At 43.9% G+C, this 19,000-nt stretch overlaps 1 protein-coding gene across 2 annotated transcripts in view; it reads right to left on the reverse strand.

Moving 5' to 3' along the window:
• Positions 1-438: 438 nt before the first annotated feature.
• The window catches only part of LOC115020072 (leucine zipper putative tumor suppressor 2 homolog), a 37,356-nt gene continuing 18,794 nt past the window's right edge, over positions 439-19,000 (reverse strand). Inside the window, exons 1-8 of one of the 2 annotated variants that reach the window (XM_029449950.1) lie at positions 16,121-16,410; positions 5,561-6,190; positions 4,304-4,960; positions 4,054-4,176; positions 3,730-3,876; positions 3,024-3,539; positions 2,533-2,637; positions 439-2,447 (exon numbers count right to left, since the gene is read on the reverse strand). In XM_029449950.1, coding sequence (XP_029305810.1) covers positions 2,265-2,447; positions 2,533-2,637; positions 3,024-3,539; positions 3,730-3,876; positions 4,054-4,176; positions 4,304-4,960; positions 5,561-6,157 — 2,328 coding nt within the window. In that variant the 5' untranslated portion in view covers positions 6,158-6,190; positions 16,121-16,410 and the 3' untranslated portion in view covers positions 439-2,264. Of the gene's footprint in view, positions 2,448-2,532; positions 2,638-3,023; positions 3,540-3,729; positions 3,877-4,053; positions 4,177-4,303; positions 4,961-5,560; positions 6,191-16,120; positions 16,411-19,000 lie in introns of those variants that run through there. The other variant, XM_029449951.1, reaches the window with a different exon arrangement.

Consider the following 19,000-nt stretch of genomic DNA (forward strand, 5'->3'; position numbering starts at 1 on the left):
TATACTGATCACATTGTCTGAAAGACGTTCGATGGAATTTCCAATTTAAGGAAACTAAACTCTTTCTTGGTTTGCATCTGCTCCGACCTCATCTTAACGAAGAAGTCCCTCTGAAATGACCCAACTCGTGCTTTTAGAAACTAACGACGTGCATGAAACCCAATGATGAAGACATGAATCGGTGCAATATTATGATACTGATGATCAAATGAAAGATCAATCAAAATGGAGAGACAACAGGTCAAAACTGTTTTCTATCAGCTGCAAAGTTTGGTCATTAGAGTGTATGTTTGTGTCACACAGATTATATAATGTAAACATATTATCATGCATTACAGTATTAGGTGCACTTTTCCTATGCTGCCGCCTCCATTTATAACTGATCCATCATTTGAAATATTGGTATGTGATTTATTTATTTTTATATATATATGTCTTTATATTTTGTATATTAAACCCACACTTATATCAGTAATACAACAAAATATCTTCAGGTGCTATATATAAAAAAATATACAACATCTCCTCCATTATATAGATTTCCATTTAATTATTATTCCTTGATATAGACTCTTTGTAAAATAAAGGTTCTCAGCCCACTACCTTTTTCTGTAGAGACCCACCATGCTCAGTGGTATTCACAGCCCTCCATACACTGTGAGAAAACAGCCTCAAATGTTAACATGCTCCGCACAAGTTTATATTTAGGGCTTTGACAGCCGACCTGCCTTGAGGATGTTCAGCACTGGAGCTACTGCATCTGTAAATTCTCATCTCACTGCTATCTGAACCGGCTTCTTCTGAAATCTGATACAACAAAGACATGCAGACATGCCAGCCTTGCTACCTGTATAGCAGTCAGTGAAGATTATAGTCCAGGGGAGACTAGGAAGACTTTAAAAGTGTTATTTGGCTTCGGGTTGGCAAAAGCTAAATAAAGAGCATTAATGAGAATGAAAGAGAATAAATGGAAACTTTATTTATTAAGCATGCCTTAAATCTCTCAGTGACGTCACGAGCAAACTGAAAGGATATGCTCCATTTTTAGTTTCCTGACACCAACTGCCGACTGTTATAAAAATAGTCGAGTAAGGAGCAGAGATAGAGATGGAAAGAGAGAGCAGACATAGAGACAAAGGCGGAAATAGAAAGAGAAAGAGGAGAATCAGCATATCTGGTGATATCTCCCGTGCTACTGTCTGCTTCCTAATGTTACATAATTGTAAAATAAAAAATGTTTGTCAGAGCGTTGTCCGACTGAGTTGACGAATTGGTCGAACGTAACAGCATGACTGTTGGTGGTCTAGAAAACATAAGCAGTGTCCTTTGAACGTTTGGTGTCTGTGTCGGAAAATGGCGGATTAGTTGGTTGAAGTCTGATGGTTTGCTTCACAAGAACGACAGTTGTATCCCGAAGAAGAAGAAAAAAAGTTGTGCAAAATGATGAACCATGTTTCCCTTGGTGAGCAGATTATTTCATTGCGGGTGATGACCATTTATACTGCATTACTCTGGAGTGATAACAGTCACAATACATTCTTTTAGGAAATACACTCTGCTGAGCAAATACAGCACAAAAACAAAAATATTGTTATCCTTTTATCTAAAAATTAAATTAACTGCTGATCCTTTGAACACCATAATATACAAATAGCAGAAGTTGTAATATTTAGTGTTTTCTTCCCCTTCAGCAGTTACTCGGAGGACTGGGGCAGCTGTGGTTGTTGTATCCAGCAGCGGCGGCGGTGGTGATGGGACTAGTGACGATCATAATGCATCATTTCATGCATGCTGGTGGCCGTGTGTTTAATCGCGTGTGCTACCGAGAAAGGTGCGCCTGCACTTTGACCAGACTGCTGTGCCTCTATGACATTTTTTGCATCAAGTTCCCGACGGTTTTCAATACCCTGATTTGAATGTGGTCTGAGGAAGAAATACTTTCTCTTTCACTGCTTTTGCTGCCACGGAGGGAAATAAGTCTTTGTGCTGGCTTTGTAGTGGAAAAAAACCTGTTAAAAGCGCCGGAGGGGACACTTTACGAGGATTTATTGGAGTACTTGCAGGGAGTGAGAATGCACCTTTGGGAGATCTCCCTTTCGCCAAGTGGTGAGTGCTCGCTCAATGGTCCAGGTGAAGCCATGTTGAAGATAGTGCAGTATTTGGCCTGGAGTTCAATGTTTGTTTTACATCCTTAGAATATTTTGTGAGTTGTGTTTCCATGTTTCTGTGCACATATTACTGTAAGTGTGTGTTGTTTGTTTTTTTTAGATCTCAGTGGCGGTGATTTCCTCAAAGTGGATGTCGTTGCTGCCACTGTGAACCTCATAGTCCTCCATGTCCCTGTTCTCCAGCTCCAGACTCAGCTCCCTCATCACTCGCTCTAGATCCCGGTTTCGACGGTACATCTGGATGTAGTTCTGCTGCAGCTGTTTCTGGTAGCGGATTACCTGGGCGGAAGGAATAACAGTAAGTAAGTAAATAGGTAGGAAAGGATCAGAGTAAGCTATTCTGAAATCAGACTTCTCCTTTTACCTTTTCCTTCTCTTCCTGCCAGACCCTCCTCTCATCCTCAAACCGTGACAGTTGCTCCTCATTAGTCCTCCTCTCGTACATGAGTTCAGCCTTGAGCCTGTCCACCTGCGAAAACAAAATACAGAAGACATGTTAGAAACTGTTCAGTGGTGGAAGACATATTCAATCCCTTTAGTGTTATCGCCAAAATGTACTTGGGCGTTTTAAAGTTAGACAGAAAAATTGTCCATGTGATTGTTACATTATTACATATTATATTATTCAATTAATAATACTGATGCACTAACATGTAAGCAGCATTTTAATGTCATCAATAGTAGTTTAATCTATAACAATGGATCATATCTTATAAACTCATCATATTCTTTGTACGGCAAAGTAATAAATATAACTGTGAAATAAATGTAGTGGAGTAAAAAGTACATTATTTTCCTATGGCACGTACATGTTCATTACTTATGCCTGGAATAAAACCAGTTAAAATCTTGTACCTGTTGTCTGAGTCCCAACACTGCTTCTGCATTCTGCCTCTGTGCCTTGGCTTCATCACTCTCCCCGCCCCAGACCAGATGAGTCTCATCTGCATCCCGGTACAAAGACGGACTGGGACCGCCCCTCCCTGTCATACCTCTACCCTGCTGGAGGGAGAGGCTCATGCATTGCCCCTTCATGGATAGATTTGCAGGCAGAGAGTGTCCGCTGTGAATGGACAGAGTGTCCCGGAGGCGGGCTGACTCCTCTTCCAATCGGCCCAATTTCTCCCGGAGAAGTTCAGCTTCGCTCTTGCGCCTCTGGAGTTCGTTCTCGCAGACTTCTAGCTCCAGAGAGCGCGTCCGCAGGGCCATCCCAGCCTCGTGGGATCGAGCCTGGCTGGCTTGCAGTTCAGAGCGGGCTTCTCTCAGCTGAGCCTTCAGCCCCACAATTTCTCCGGCCTTCTGGCTGAGCTCCGACTGGATCTCCTTCAGCTGCTGCTTCAGGAGGGAGATCTCTCCTGACTTCTGACACACCTGAGGGGTCAAGAGAAAGCTAATTAGATTCGATTCATTCACTTCATTCATTCAGGTGTCACCTCTGACTCTGACATCTTTCTTTTAGGGGCATTTTATGCTTTTAGATCCCCTGCCAGACTCAAAGAGTGGCGTTGCATTTCACATGGCACCTTTAATTGCTTTAATCACTCTAACATCTCTCACTCACCTCCCACTTTGTCTCTTCCAGACGTGGCCCCAGCTGAGTCTGCTCCCTCTGTATGGTGGCACACCTCCTTTCCAGCGTCTCCCTGTCCTGCAGCAGAGAGGAGAAGTCCTCCTGCAGCTTCTTTTTCTCTTGCTGTAGTTGAAATACCTAACGACACACAGAGATTCATATTTTACAACTGCATTACATGTCGATCTAGAATAAGACATGCACGCTCAGAGAAAGTATTTCCAGACTCACATCTAAAGCACGAGACTTGCAAAGTAACGATTGAACATCTCTGTCTGTGCAAATGTTTTGAAGGTTTTTAAATACTTCGCATACCTGTAACTGTAGCACCTGCTGTGCCCTCTGGGCCTTCTGAGAAGCCTGCTTCATCTTTGTTGCACAGTTTTGTCTCAGCTCCTCCATCTCTCTCTCACAGCGACGCTGCTTCTCCTCATACACCTTTCAGAGCAAAAGACATGAGTGAAAGGTCAGAGGTCAGTGTACTAACACTGTACTAACATATCAAGTTATTCATTTGGTGTGGTAAAGGAAGGTTGGGTCAGTGGCGAGTGTCTTGATGTCTCACTTGGCAGATGGCAGCTTCATTCTCATCCAGATTTTCCCGGAGCTGCTGGAGCTCCAGGTCTCGTTCCCTCAGCTTCTCCTCCAGCTCCCTCACCACCGCCTCGTAGCCCTCCATGGGTGGTGGCGAGTGGCCACAGGACCCGCTGTCTGACAGGGGCTGCCCGCGCCCGCTTAGCGACCCCGAGCCTGTGCTCTTGCTCGATGAGGAACGTCCACTGTCTGAGTTAGTGTGGCCGTGGCTCCCACTTCCACCTGAGGTGTTTCGACCCAGGCCTGTCACAGGCTCCAGCTGGCCTCCGGAGCCAGAACTGGAGCCCTCACTGGGGGCCAGACTATAACCTGTGCTGCTGTGAGTAGGGAGGCTGGAGAGGGAGTTCCTCCCTGAATCAGACATGGAGCAGGACTGGCTGTTCCGAGCATTGCGACCTCCGCTGTAGGAGTTGCGCTTCCCTTCAGTGCTAGAACTGCTACTACCTATGATGCCGTTTGTGCCGCCGGCGCTGTTGGATCCCCCGAGGGGCAGCAGGAGGTTGAGGCTGGCCTGGCTCTCTGACAGACTGCTGATCACAGGCCGTGGTGACAAGTACTGCACAGAGTGACGGTTCTTGGGAATGACAGGTTTAAATGCTGTAGGACGGATCAGCACTTTCTCCATGTTCTGAAAGTACATAATTATGAAAAACAGCATTAGTGATTGATAAAAGCTAAGCAGTGCTAATTAGCAACGGCTGAATAAAACTCATTACAGAGGGGTGAGTGATATGTTGGCAGGTCACCCCTCCAGGCTCTGATTAGTTTAATTTGGTTTAATTGATATTCATGTGCTTCGTTAAGCAATTTTCTTAATGATTTAGAAACGGGCAAGAGAGAGAGAAGACAGAGAAAATAAGATTTAAGGGCAGAGAAACAAAGTGGAGGAAGAGGCAGGGTGGAAGCTCCACACAGGTTCTGTAAGCGTTTTTCTTCTTAATGATCTTCCTCAGGGTTCACTAAACACGTCAGTGAATGTAAGTGATCTCTGACATTGATCATGATGTGTCTGCAAGGTGAGTAGCTGTCAAATGATCCATCTGAGTCTGTCAGGCCAGTGATTAAGTTTCCCTTCTGGATCGATGGAAATAAATAGCCAATTAGACAGCTGAGGTAATCTGCTGGAAAACATGTCAGCACATGCTGCAGAAATGCTCACATCTGCGTAAGTGTTTGATGAGTACAGTGTATATTATATAGTAAACTATAATAAGTCTACTCCTCTTACCTTCTCTAACTGTCCGGACACTGGGATGAGTTTGGGAGGAGGCCCTCCAATGTTGCCGTTCAGAGTCCTGTTATCCCTTTGGTCTTCAGAGTCACTGCAGGGGCTTGCAGCTGCCAGCACCAGGTTGTCGTTCCAGTCTCCGACCACGACTTCATCGCACACATATCCAGAGTTCCCATTAGTGCCACCACCTACTGCTCCAGCAGAGTTACCAGGCCGGGGCTGCTTCTTGGTGGGCAGCGGTGGAGGCAGAACCTGGGCCTTGGGAAGCGTTTGGTTGCTGATAACCAGGAGCTGCTCCAGGGAGCTCCCGCTGCGGAGGGTGTTATCCTGGAGCCGGAAGCAGCTGGTTGCCGGTGTGGAGCGACGTGACTTAGTGGTGAATTCGCTGGCGGCCCGGCAGTGTCTCTCCTGATACGTCCGGCCTGATATTAGGCTGCTGACAGAACCCATGGTTGTCCCGGAGCTGCAGGGCCCACAGGGGCCCGGGCAGAGGCCTGAGGGGGAGTGGGATGATAGCGGCCGGCAATGCTGGACGTCGAGACCTGGATTGGGGTGGTCACTCACGGTCACAGGTAGTGCCTGTACCAGAGCCATGGCACCCCGACGGCGTCAGACACACCACACACGCTGATGAGAGAGAGAGACAGAGAGAATAAGGATTACGACTCAACATCTGTGACTGTTTACACAAGCTGTTAGAGAGTTGTTTCCATGAATAAAAGGTATTTGATTATGATTATTATAAGACTGATATCATTTATTTTGCCTTTTCTGATTTAGATTTTTTTGAAGATGACTTTTTAAAGGTTTCTTTTGCCTTTATTAGATAGTGCAGCCAAAGATTGACCAGGAAAAGGGGAGAGAGAGGAAACAGAAGGCAGCAAAGGGCTCAATATACTATCTTATACTTCTTTAGTTTCAGGGTGCTGTATATTGCACGCTGGCTCATTGTCCTGGCTTACTGGGACACTTGAATAGAACAGAGCCATCGTCAGTGTTAATTAGTAACACCTGAGCATACTTCTTGTATTGCAATTAACAAATGTAGCATGTTAACATGTTATCATACAGTAGATATAATATGCTTTAACTAAACAAGAAACATTACAATGGTTCCTGCAGAGTGCTAACGTCACTAATGTGATTTGTTCTTAGCTTCTCATCTATGTGTGTAAAATATGTAAATGAGTCTTAATATGCGGTAAATAACTAATTATGTCAGCTTTGAATTATAGGGCTTATCATCTTACCATTATTCCTGAATTGTTCAAATTGAAATGATTAAATGCATCTTTATTATTTGCAATATTAAAAAATGTTTTTACATACAAACTTATTACAATTAAAAACAATCTTTGCTGAACAATTAGACCAAATTATTTGTTGATTTTACGCCTCTTGCCACTCTCAACACTCATTAGCTACAGCCACATGAACGCTGTTTGTTTTAAACATTTCTCCTGGGGGAGCATGTCCCCAGTAAAGGCTCATCCCTCATTAAATACACTCTTTGTCTCTGGTGACGCATCTGATAATAGTCAATGTCATTAACAAAGCAGGAAGAGGAAAAAGAGGAAGGATTTAGTAGAGACTGAGGATGACAGACAGTCACGGTCATCACCATCTGCAGCTGCTCTGTGATTTTCCTGAATCTCCCTGTCTGAACCTGGTGAGCAGTCATCCGTGTATTACTTCTAAAGGGGTTTGAAAACTAGTCGCTTCACAGTTTCATGATCACAGTCCTCCTACGCCTATCACAAAATCTTTGAAGAAAGAAACAATAGCCTAACTTGGTCACTGCACTATTTTTAGGATGAGAAACATGGATACATATTCTAAACACAATAAGTGGCAGCAGATTAATTCTTTCATTTGCAGATTGTATTATCAGTGTTAGTTTCCCGGGGGGACAGAGATGGGACACATACACTCACTCTGTCGTGCCAAACCCAAATCTGTCTGGCCAAGTGGAATAATCCATGCCAGCTATATCTGCACACGGTCTGCCAGGACTAACACAATCATACAGACTGACAGTCATCACACACACACACACACACACACACACACACACACACACACACACACACACACACACACACACACACACACACACACACACACACACACACACACACACACACACACACACTCATTCATACAAGTCTTAAATAGAAAATGGTCTGTAGATTTAAAGTTTCGGGAATAATGAAGAGTTTTTCTTTTGTTTATTGAAGCACAATTTAACCAAACGACCAGATTGTAGTTTATTGCCAGAATCCTCTGAAATATGTGTGTTGCAAATGCAATCTCTTTCACATTCAAAAAACACAGCACAATATTGTGAACCAATATGTTATATTGTGGCAGCCTGGGAGCCTCAGTGCAGCTCCAAACAAAGTGGCTGTTGGACCATCACTAAGTGTGTGATGCAGCACTACATGGGAAGTTCTTAATGATCAGCCAGCAGGGTGGTTCAATTCCTGCCAGTTTACTAAATATTGACTAAACTGTGAGCATGTCTGTGAGTACGTGACACGGAGTGAGGGGGAGCGAAAGAAAGGAGACAGACTTCATGAGTACCCATGACTCAAGGAGATTAAGATATGTGTGGTATGTGATCTCTTCCCATGCCAAAATAATCACGCCTCACAACCTCCTTTCACCTTTTATCTAACCGTGCCTACCTCTTCTTCACTCCCAGCCTTGACAAGGACCTCTCAGGCGGGGATAATAGAATTAACAACCCTCTGAGGCCGTCAACCGTGACCCCCCCCCCCTCAGCTAACCCTGTGACCCCCTGATGAGTGGAGGGGAGCTGGTTTGATTCTGCCCTCCCACCCCTGTGACCTCCAAGGGTCTGTTTTTGTTCTGGCTACTCGGGCAACAAATCCCAAAAGCTAATTTCACCGTCTGATGTTGCTCACTGGTTGTTTCTCAGAGTTATTGAAGCCCTCTACTTCTCCCCTTCTTTGCTGCATTCCTCTGGCAAAGTGAAAATACTTTCACCATCCTTACATCCGCCCTCACCGTTTCCTCCACCTTCCTCATTACACACATCCTCCTCTGCTGTCAGCAGCACAAGACAAGCAGAGAAAAACCAGTCCTCACTAAAAATAGAAAACATCTCAAGTGCCTGAAATTATTCTGATAGTCTTTCATGAGGTGTTTCTGTCAGCGAGGCATTTGATTCGACGTTCAAAAATAAACTCCAATAGTGTTGCAGACAGCTATTGCAGGGTCAACTCAGGGCCACTTTACACCGTTTCCTGACACTCTAAAACTATTAAATGACGCTGAATGGCTTAAACGCATCCTCACTGCTTCTGTACTGGAGACACACCAAGTGGCTCTGAGAGTTTATCCCCCACCAACTGGCCCAGGACTGACAGGAGAGAGAGGTTCCCAGGTAGCTCTCTAACAAGATCCAGAAGTGGGGTCTGTGACTGGGAAATAATCCCGTTATGATAAGTCTGTTCATAACGGCAGTATTACCCAGGAGAGGAAGCCCATTATTTTGCAGCAGCAGATCTGTTCCGGAGACTCTGCTGGGCTCAGTTAGAAAAGTTAGAAAAGCAAGAATAAGGCAGGAGAAAAAAAGAAGTGGGTTTAGGGGCGAGAACACAAAGGCGGACTGGGTGGGGGTGATGGTCGGGGGTTTAGGGGAATTCCAATAACAGGTAGTCCAAAGAGAGGCTCCAAAGAGGCCTGAGCTCTTGGGAACACCATTTATAATCCTGTTTGGACATTATTTGGCCAGACACCGAGGTCTGAGCACCTTAAGATCTCCTAACAGGAAAATCAAATGTGAAGGCAGACATAATTTCCTAACTAAACCATCTCTTCCTCTGCTGAGCACCGAACACGTTACTTATGTCAGTTTTCTTTTCTCTCTTTTATCATCGTCCTCCCACATGTCTGCCTCCCTTTCAGATATTGTAACAATAAGAAACAAAGAGCAAACAAAAGATGACAGCTGAAATCTACACTGTGGCCTTGTTTCAGCTGATAATAATATGATGTGAGCTATCACTTTGCAAACAAACGTAGCTGAAATATCTTCACTCCTGGAGAGCTTATGGGTGTATGTTGTCAAAAGATCTACAGTAGAGCGAAGGCAGCTGATTTTTTGTGGATGGTTGTGTGAAAGCCTGTTAAAATGTGCATACTAACAAAGTGTGTTGCTAGCCATTGTACTAAAGATGGTTTCAGTCCATGGAGATACAAACAAATGCAATGTTTCCAGTGTGTTGGCTCCTAAGATTGCAGAAGCTAGACATGCTTGGCATTCTTACTCAATGAATAGCTTTACTTTAACCGCTTTGCACTCTTAACATTCAGACTTAACAACATTGACATATTATCAGCTTATAGGGTTGACATGGTAAACATGTTAGCAAACCGTTTCTTAACACACATCCAGCAGACAAGGAGGATTAGATTTAATTTAGAGTCATGTAGAGGCTACGCAACGTATTTACTGTAAATCCAAAATTCACCAACTCCTGAGGGAAATATCTCTTTAGCTGCTAAATGCTACATAATGTTCACTAGCTAGTATCTGCTGTTCAGCTGTGTACAGTTGATTTTTTAGATTTCTTTTTCACTGAACACAGCTGCAGGTAAAAATTATGCTATGAGAGCAAGGAGACTGGACCAAAACATTACAATGATGGGCCATAAAACCAAAACAATGAACTGAAAGACACTAAAATGCTCATTAGAGCTAAAGGTTCATTACTACAAGCGACCACTTTCACCTTGAGCCATTTGGTCCATTATTAATGGTTGATTAGTGCAACTTTAACCATTGGTAAAGATGAATAGCCATGTTTTCTTGGGGTCTTTCACCTCCTTCCTCCACTTTCATCCCTCTTTCCTGTTCCTGACTATTTTTACCCATATCCCTTTCCTCTCTTCATTACCTCCTGTGCTGGATTATTGCTCCACTGCTCTACAGTCACTCTTTCCTTTTCCATCCCCCCTCTCCTATGACCCCCTGCTCACTGGTCTATGCAGTTAGATTTTCATCTACCCCTTCTTTAACAGCAACACCACAGTATGACTAACTGAAGGCAAAGCCAGGGTGAAGACGAGAGCAACAGGTGGAAAGTATAAAATTGTCAGATCAGAGCAGGCACTGTATAGACGAGGGCAAAAGTATCGGTATGCGAGCCATAATACGAACCATTCATAAAAGAATGCCTTTGTATAATGTTTCTTCCTTTTTAATTGGTGGTCACTGCCCAGTAGAGTTTCAATGATCACAAAAACAGTAGTCAGTTAAAATAAAGCAGGATATTGAACGAGTCGTGTGAAGTTGAGAGCTTGTTCAGACCAGTAGAAATATTCCACTTTGATAAACAGAGCCTGGGTGGTCTTGATTAATCCTAAAACCAGTGATCCCAGTGGATGGGGAGAGTGAGAAAGACAGATAGGGAGACTGAGGTAGAGAGAAAATCAGCAGGCTAGTGAGTCACAATAATCCTCCACGGCTGCGAAACAAAAGAAAGTCCACAAGTACAGGCAAGGCAGCAACACACTGACACACACAATACCTCAGCAAGGCAATCACTCCACACCTACCATTTATTTGACATGCATCTACTCACTGAAAGTCCACAATAAAACTTCAAACAGGCAAGAAAATTGTATTGGAATTAAGTCAGCCGGCTCCACTGTAAAATGAGTTGAAGTCTTTTAATGTTTTGCCAGAAGACCTGAGGTTATAATATGCCTCCATTCCAACACAATGACTGTCTGTCTGAGAGGTCGCTCACTGTCACCTACCCCCACATGGATTGGCTTTAAGGTCTTGCCTTGTGTGTGTGTGTGTGTGTGTGTGTGTGTGTGTGTGTGTGTGTGTGTGTGTGTGTGTGTGTGTGTGTGTGTGTGTGTGTATATGTGGTTGTGTGTGTGTGTGTGTGTGTGTGTGTGTGTGTTCCAAGATTGCTGAATGCGTGCAAACATACTCAGTCCTCATCAACCCATTGCCTCACTGCCAAGTCTCTTTTCACTCGAACCAAAGAATGATATTGTCCTCTTTGGCAAAGTAACACGGTTGACATTGTAGCTCAACTAAAGTTGTGAGTTCAGGTTTTCAGTGGTGATGCAAATGGAGAAATAGGGTCTGTAAAAAGGGAGTTTGTGCAGGAGTAATTGGCAACAGGTCCTCCCACAGTCCAGTTTTTTTCCCCCATTCTCTACTTTTACAACCAACTTGTTGCTGTTACAGACTTTAGCTTCTCCCTCTGTTTGGAAGCGTTGCGATGGCAGCGGAGGCCCACATTCTTCATGCACGGGGCGAAATGAGATAGAGAGACAGGAAGAGCGGGAAAAGGAGGCAAGGAAGAAAGAGAAAGAGTGAGTGAATAGATGAATGAGTGAGTTTGTTTTGTGTGTGAGTGTGACAGTCTGACTGTAGACAATTTTGGCTCTTTATCATCTCAAAGCATTTGGCCTCAATTTGGATGTGAGAGGCTGCTGGAGAGTGAGGTGAACAAGGCCTAGATTATTTTTCCTTTATCACACACACATATATAACTGCACAGAAACTCACAAAGTCCCTGTGGGGGTTGACCGGGAGAGCAGCCAGCAATCTATTGAAATGGGATGCAGTGGACGTCAATGACATGAAAGTAGCGACGCAGCCTTGTGAAAAACACTACGGTCATTTGGGGACTCAAACTGCCGTTCACATGCTTATTTATGGGTTTGAAATGAGTTGTCCTCTTAGATATTCCGCAGAGAGCACATTCATGCCCCCGTCGAGCTACGCTATGCTGTATGTACTTAATTACAGTATACATTAAAAGTAAAGCTGTCATCTGAACTCTTTGGTCTTAACAACCCTAACGTATCATCGGACATTTTTTGGCACTAGTGCCAATAACATACTGACTTTCAGTAAAAATATCACTACCTTGTTTTGTGAAATATAGTACAATATAAACATGTTTTTCAACTAGATACTTATTTTCATTTAAACAAAAGAAGCCAGAAACCAAAGTTAAACTTTTTTTGGAAATACATTTATTTGCTTCTTGCTGAGAATTAGATGAGAAGATTGATGTCAATGTCACTTCTGTATGATAAATATGAAGCTACAGCCAGCAGCCAGTTAGCTTAGCTTAGCATAAAGACTCCAAACAATGGGAACAGCTCAGCTAGCCTGTCTCTGTCCAAAGGTTAAAAAAATCCATCTAGAACTTTTAAAGTTTGTTTATTAACATTTCATATCTAATTAGTTTAACCTGTAAAAAACCCAAGTGTAAAAATGACAAGAAGTGATTTTATGGGGGGTTATGTGCCTGAACTATTTCTTGGCCGGGAGCAGTGACTTCCTTGAGTCTCCGCTAGTTGCGTGGAAAAGTATGAAGTAAATATTGAGTAAATAAGATTATGAATCGACGAGACATTTGATGCTTTCAGTACTTGACAGTTTTTGATACTGGATGCTATAGACACATTTCAGTCAGAGTTTCCATCCCCAGTCCTACACAGCACTAGGACTGAAGCGTGCTGGTTTACAGTCAGCTGGTGTTGGAGGAAATTGAGGTAACATTATGTAAAAAAAAAAAAAAAAAGGGAAGATGGCTGACATTCCTGGTCCCCTCCAAATGTTAGATTTTCCAGGAGGTTTTCCAGCTACTGACAGTTATCCAGCGGCGGTCAGTGGTCAGACCCGCAGACACTGGAAATACCAAAAATGCCGGTGGTAGAGACACAGAGATTAGTCTGGCCAGAGGACTACTGCTCGTCAGGATCAATGGCCAGGTCAGCCTTCACTCTTTGACTTACTTGGGGGCAGCTCTAATCTCTTATCAGTGCAGGTCATTTTGTCTTTAGCATAATGTTTACTGGAGTATATTTTGGAAAATCCAGGTCCTCAGGCTGTTCTGACTTCTCATTGTCCCAAATGTGGAGAGAGGAGTAAAGTTTTCCCTCCTAAACTTCCCTTCCTCCCCCCTGCTGCTTTGGCTGTATGAACAGTGGAAGGCTATTGTTTCAGTTTAGAAGAGCGCAGAGAGCAGGGAGAAGGAGCCTGTTATCTCAAACTGAAGGCAACAACACTTTGACTTACAATGTGACCCAGAATGCGAGGGAGGCGAGGAGGAGGGGGCCAGTGACGAGAGTCTTGATTGTAGGAGAGCGGTTTACTTACTACCAGGGTTCAGTGATGAGGAATAGGCCACAATATCTGCTCGGCAAGGGTGTCAAAGCTTTGTGTGAAATCACAGAATATAACAACACACACTGACACAAACACGCTGCCATTGCTACTAAATACAGCCAGGCAAATGAGTTTCACAGCAGCTATTACATAAGCAGCGACGCCTCACTTTAACTGTACCAGCTTCGATGTATAACTCACTTCCACTCATCTGAGAAAATATCTGACATGGCAAAGAAGCACATGTGCAGACGTATTCAGACACACTGTCCGTGCCTCTGTAAACTGGAGAAAGATCGGGGGGGGGGGGGGGGGGGGGGCAGACTGCCGTGGAAAACTCTCATTCAGCAAACTGAACAGAAGCCAGGCCGACGTCTAATCTCTCGCTGTCTCTCGGTCTTCCTGTGTTTCTGTCTCTCTTTCTCTCAGTCTACATCCTTCAGTGTTCCACCGTTCTTCTCAACTCGAGGCTTTACATAATTACCTGGCATGACATTTAGCATGACGGGATCACTGGAAAATAACGGAGCCGAGGATAGAGAGAGCGCAGACCTCCACCAAGGCCAAATGCCCTACCTCGCAATGTTATCGAAAGTGAAAATGTATTTGTGTATCCGTCCTGTGATTCAGATCCGCTGCAAATGTAGTAGGTTCTTCCTTAGCCCATGCTACACCCTTCCACAAATTTTCATGAAAATCAGGTCAGTAGTAATCCTGCTGACAGACAAACTAACAGAACCGAAAATATAACCTCCTTGGCGGAGGTAATGAGAGATGCGATTTGTTGGCCAAGCCTAAACAATCTGAGCATTTTACCAACTTGGACCTGACTATCGGACCCTAAGGAATGAGGGAAAAAAGGGAGGGAAGATCAAAGGAGAAAGATATCTCACTCCCTTATATTTTGAGATACTTTACTACCTTTAAATGCTGTACAAATACACACCATACACACTTACACACAGGAAGCATGAGTCAACACGGCTGGAAAGCGTTACGTATGTAACCGGCAACACGTGACCTCATTTGTTTTTTTCAGAGCAGATGAGGTAACCCATCTTCCCTGTCTCTCTGTCCCCCACTCTTACTCCCCTCAAATTAAACTTTACGTCAGCGATTACATCTCGACACCTGCCCGTTTGCAGCCCGCTATGTTTATAGAGTGAAACGTCACTCCTTATAACTCTGCCAAAATCGAGTCTATGTAATTACAGTCTTCTCTCAAATGAAACCTCAACATGACACGGTCAAACAGATACTACGAAGAGTTGAGTGAATGGACGGCCCTCTAACCGCCCTGACTATAAACATATCGGCTGACACGACACTCTTGGGCCCATAACAAACTTGATGAGAAACTACAATATGTGGCCCAGGGCACACGAGTAGTCTTGTAATTACACGCGTAGGGAAGACAAAAGAGAAACAACTGCAGCCTGTGTCTCCCAAAGTGCTTTGTCATCAAAAGAAACAAAGATTCCCTTTGAGCCTTCTGGATAAAAACATGTTTTGTACGGGTCACACTCCTGAGATGCAGCCTAATTGTCTGCTCTGGTAAAAATGTATCTGCTGCCTCATGCTCTTTTTTATCTTGAATGTGAGTGTGTGTGCAGACAGATTGAATAACACCATCCTCCTCCTCTTTCTTCTTAGCTCCTCCAGGCCAACTGTCCAGAGGGTGGGACAGCTTTTCGAAAGGCTAAAGTTTCAAATCAATACCCGTCTGTAATGGGGAGATTACCAAGGGTCAGGATTATAAAACCTGGGCACACACACCCCCAAAAACTCATCATCCCACCTCAACAGATCCCAGCAAATCTGTTTGTCCCAGCTTGTCCCAGCAGGCCGAAAGTCTCCTGGGTCATTTAGAGCAGCTACAGTTGTAACAACTTTAGAAAACTAACTAACTAAGGTAACGCCAATCAGCTGACTCTGAATCATCCAGCTGCCTTTAATCTCTGGCAAAATGACAGGAAACCAAGTTTTCCAGGATCATTATTTGACCAGTTAGATCGCAGTTTATCCAGATTTTCGAAGACATCACAAACTTTTTTTTTGGCCTTCTCTGACATTCCTAAACTAGTTTCCAATCCTGTTAAAGTAGGTGTTCGTGCGGGAATGGGCCTGCCAAGCAACTTTTGTCTCAAACTCTTTCCGTTACGCACCTTCCATTATTGGCATTTTCGCAATTGACACCCTGATAAGTGGCTTCACACTGGCTGAACGTGCTCATGAATACAACGTTTCCTCAGGCAAATGTGTCTCCATGTAAACGAAGCCAAACTGGGATAAAGGGCAGAGTAAAGGGAGCCTGAGTTTGGAGCATTTAAGGCACACACACTTATGCAGACACATGCACACTCTCTTTCTCACTCTACACTCACCCCAGTGAGAGCCCTGCATCGCTGCCTCCACTTGTCTCCGTCTCTCTTGAAAAGAAAAGTAAAAATCACTCCCGTCTCTGTTGGGTCAGATTCTCCCCTTCTCTCCTTCTTTTCCCACGTCGTCTACCTCTTCTTTACAACACTCCAGCTTCCTGCCGATGCCTCTGCAGCGCGCCAGGACTTCATATCCCCACACGAGGACTTTCAAATGGAAGCCCCCTTATTTTCCTGTCCTGTCCTCTCCTCCTCTCTCTTCTCACTTCACTCCACTGTTCCTCTTCTCAGCTTTCCTTCCCTACTGTCTGCCTTAGCACCGCCTCCCCCCCCATCCTCCTCCTCCTCCTCCTCATTCCTCCCTCCCCTCTCTCACTTTTGTCTGCCAGCCCCCCTGCCTCTAGTTCCCCTCTTTTAACACACACACACTGCTCTCCTCCCCCTTCTCTTTTTAGCCTGAGCTTCATCCATCCCCTTCTCTTTCACACACTCTGCATCAACACAATCCTGCGTCAGATTGAACATTTTCCAGAAATGTTACCCACTATTTCTGTGCTGTGTGTGTGTGTGTGTGTGTGTGTGTGTGTGTGTGTGTGTGTGTGTGTGTGTGTGTGTGTGTGTGGGGGGGGGGGGGGGGGGAGCTGACTGGCCCACAGGCATTCAGGGGAACACCGACTCACCCCATTGTTCAGCATCTTCCCTTCGGCTAAATAACAGTGCAGTTATCAAACAACATCGACTACATCAAGAGCTGCAGCCGCTACAGAGGGAGGGGGTCAATACTCCGATGGGGTAAATTACATAACATGTTTCTGTTCATCTTTGTTCCTGTACACGCCACATGCTCTGTTGTGCAGTGTATTAATCGGCAGGCAAGAAAAAGCAGGGAGTGAATGAGTGGAAAGGGATTGAAAAGGTTTTGAATGTAAAGAAATGTTACAAAAAGTGTGTGTGCAGTGAGATAGGCATTTTGTGGCTATATTGAGGCTGCAAATAGAGATTATTTTCATTATCAATTAATCATTCTACCTTTTTGGATTGTGACCTTTCATCATTATCGCCTCAGATTTTTCCTTCTCAGGATGTTTCTCTTAAAAACAACTTTGCAGCTTGAGGAGGTAAAAGTTTCTAGTACTAGCGAAAACTAGACAAAAGAAATACAATATACATTTTTGTATAACATATTTAGTTATTTCAGAGGTCACAAGATGATTTGTGACCTCTGAGATTCATCTTAAAACCTGGCAGGGAAACAATTACCAGTAAGTGTCCAAGAGCCAAACGTAATGTCTTTAAATGTCTTGTTTTGCCTGAGAAACTGTCCACAATTATAGAAAACAAAGAAGTGAAAGAAGCATTTTAGAAGCTTAAACATCTTCTTTTTGTGGCATTTTTAGACATACTTATAGCAATGTCGGACTATTGGTCAGTCCATCACTTTGACTCTCCTTCTGCAGAGGAAAAGTCCTAATTTGGTGAATTCTGATTTTTTTGTCAAGCGCCACAATGAGGTTGAGATTTGAATTAAATTTCTCCAAAAACTATCATATTATTGATTCCGGATGAAATTGAATAACTTTGATGATATTTTCCTCTAGCGCCACCATAAGGTCAAAAAGACTGAACAGCAAATGTTTGAATGCTAACAAATTAAACTAGGATAGTTAACATGGTAAACACATCTACTATAAATCAGCCGGTTGGCATTTACATTGTTTAAGCACTAAGTTACTTTCAAATCAAACACACTGTTCTGCTGGGTGGGACACAACACTAACCACTCTTGTGTGCTTCCATGGAAAACCAGTAGGAGGACTGAGTAATGCTGGAGGAGAAGTGTGTGTGTGTGTGTGTGTGTGTGTGTGTGTGTGTGTGTGTGTGTGTGTGTGTGTGTGTGTGTGTGTGTGTGTGTGTGTGTGTGTGTGTGTTCTCTCTCTCTCTGTACTGGAAATGCCCTGTACCTCCCTCTGGGTCCCAGGGTAACAAGTGAGAAGAAAGTTCACTTCTCTTCACTGACTTGGCACTTTACTGCCATTAACACAGCCCACCTCTATATTCCCAAAATACAACACCAGAAAGCTTTTTAGTCTTTTCTGTGAGAGAGACAGTGTGTGTGTGTGTGTGTGTGTGTGTGTGTGTGTGTGTGTGTGTGTGTGTGAGTGTGTGTGTGAGTGTGTGTGTGAGTGTGAGTGTGTGTGAGTGTGTGTGACTCAGCAAGCGTCTCGTCTCTATTTCAGCCTCCAAACAGGCAATAATAAGTTCTTATGATCAACTGTGTGCACCCGTTCAGTCCAACATGTTAAACTATCATGTAAATCAGCACAGAGCAGGAGGCTGAAGGTGACGATAAAGATAAAGTAGGAAGAGAAGTTTAAACTTGTGTCAAAAACTTGGTCTATATGTTCACCAGCTAGTAGGGAGCTAACTTTAACGTTTGGTGCCGAGCAGGTAGCGTACAGCGTAGGAGAGTTTATCAGAGCTTCTGAAAACAGTTGCTGCTGGAAACACTGTATATTAGAAGTGGACATAGTCACTGTGACATCACCTATTGGTTTGTGGACTACGGTTTTGAAGCCTCAATTTTGACATTTGGGTCGTCGTCATCTTGGTTTATGGCCATGCAATCTTGGGTTTTGTAGAACCAGAAGTCACAAGGGAGCGTGGAGCTAAATACAACCCCGACACTGTACAAGAAATCTTTACGCAGCTTGAATGTTACAATTAACTTTCATGACCTTAAAACAGACTGTTAAAGTCCTAAAACAAAAACACGGACAACTCCCAAACCGGACAACACCGTGGTAGCAACTTGTCAATAACAATGTAGCCACGCACTTAAGCATGCATTGCTTTGTTATCAATATTACCCTAAATGTGACCATAATT

Source organism: Cottoperca gobio, chromosome 15 (genome assembly GCF_900634415.1).
Source record: "Cottoperca gobio chromosome 15, fCotGob3.1, whole genome shotgun sequence".
Lineage (NCBI taxonomy): Eukaryota > Metazoa > Chordata > Actinopteri > Perciformes > Bovichtidae > Cottoperca > Cottoperca gobio.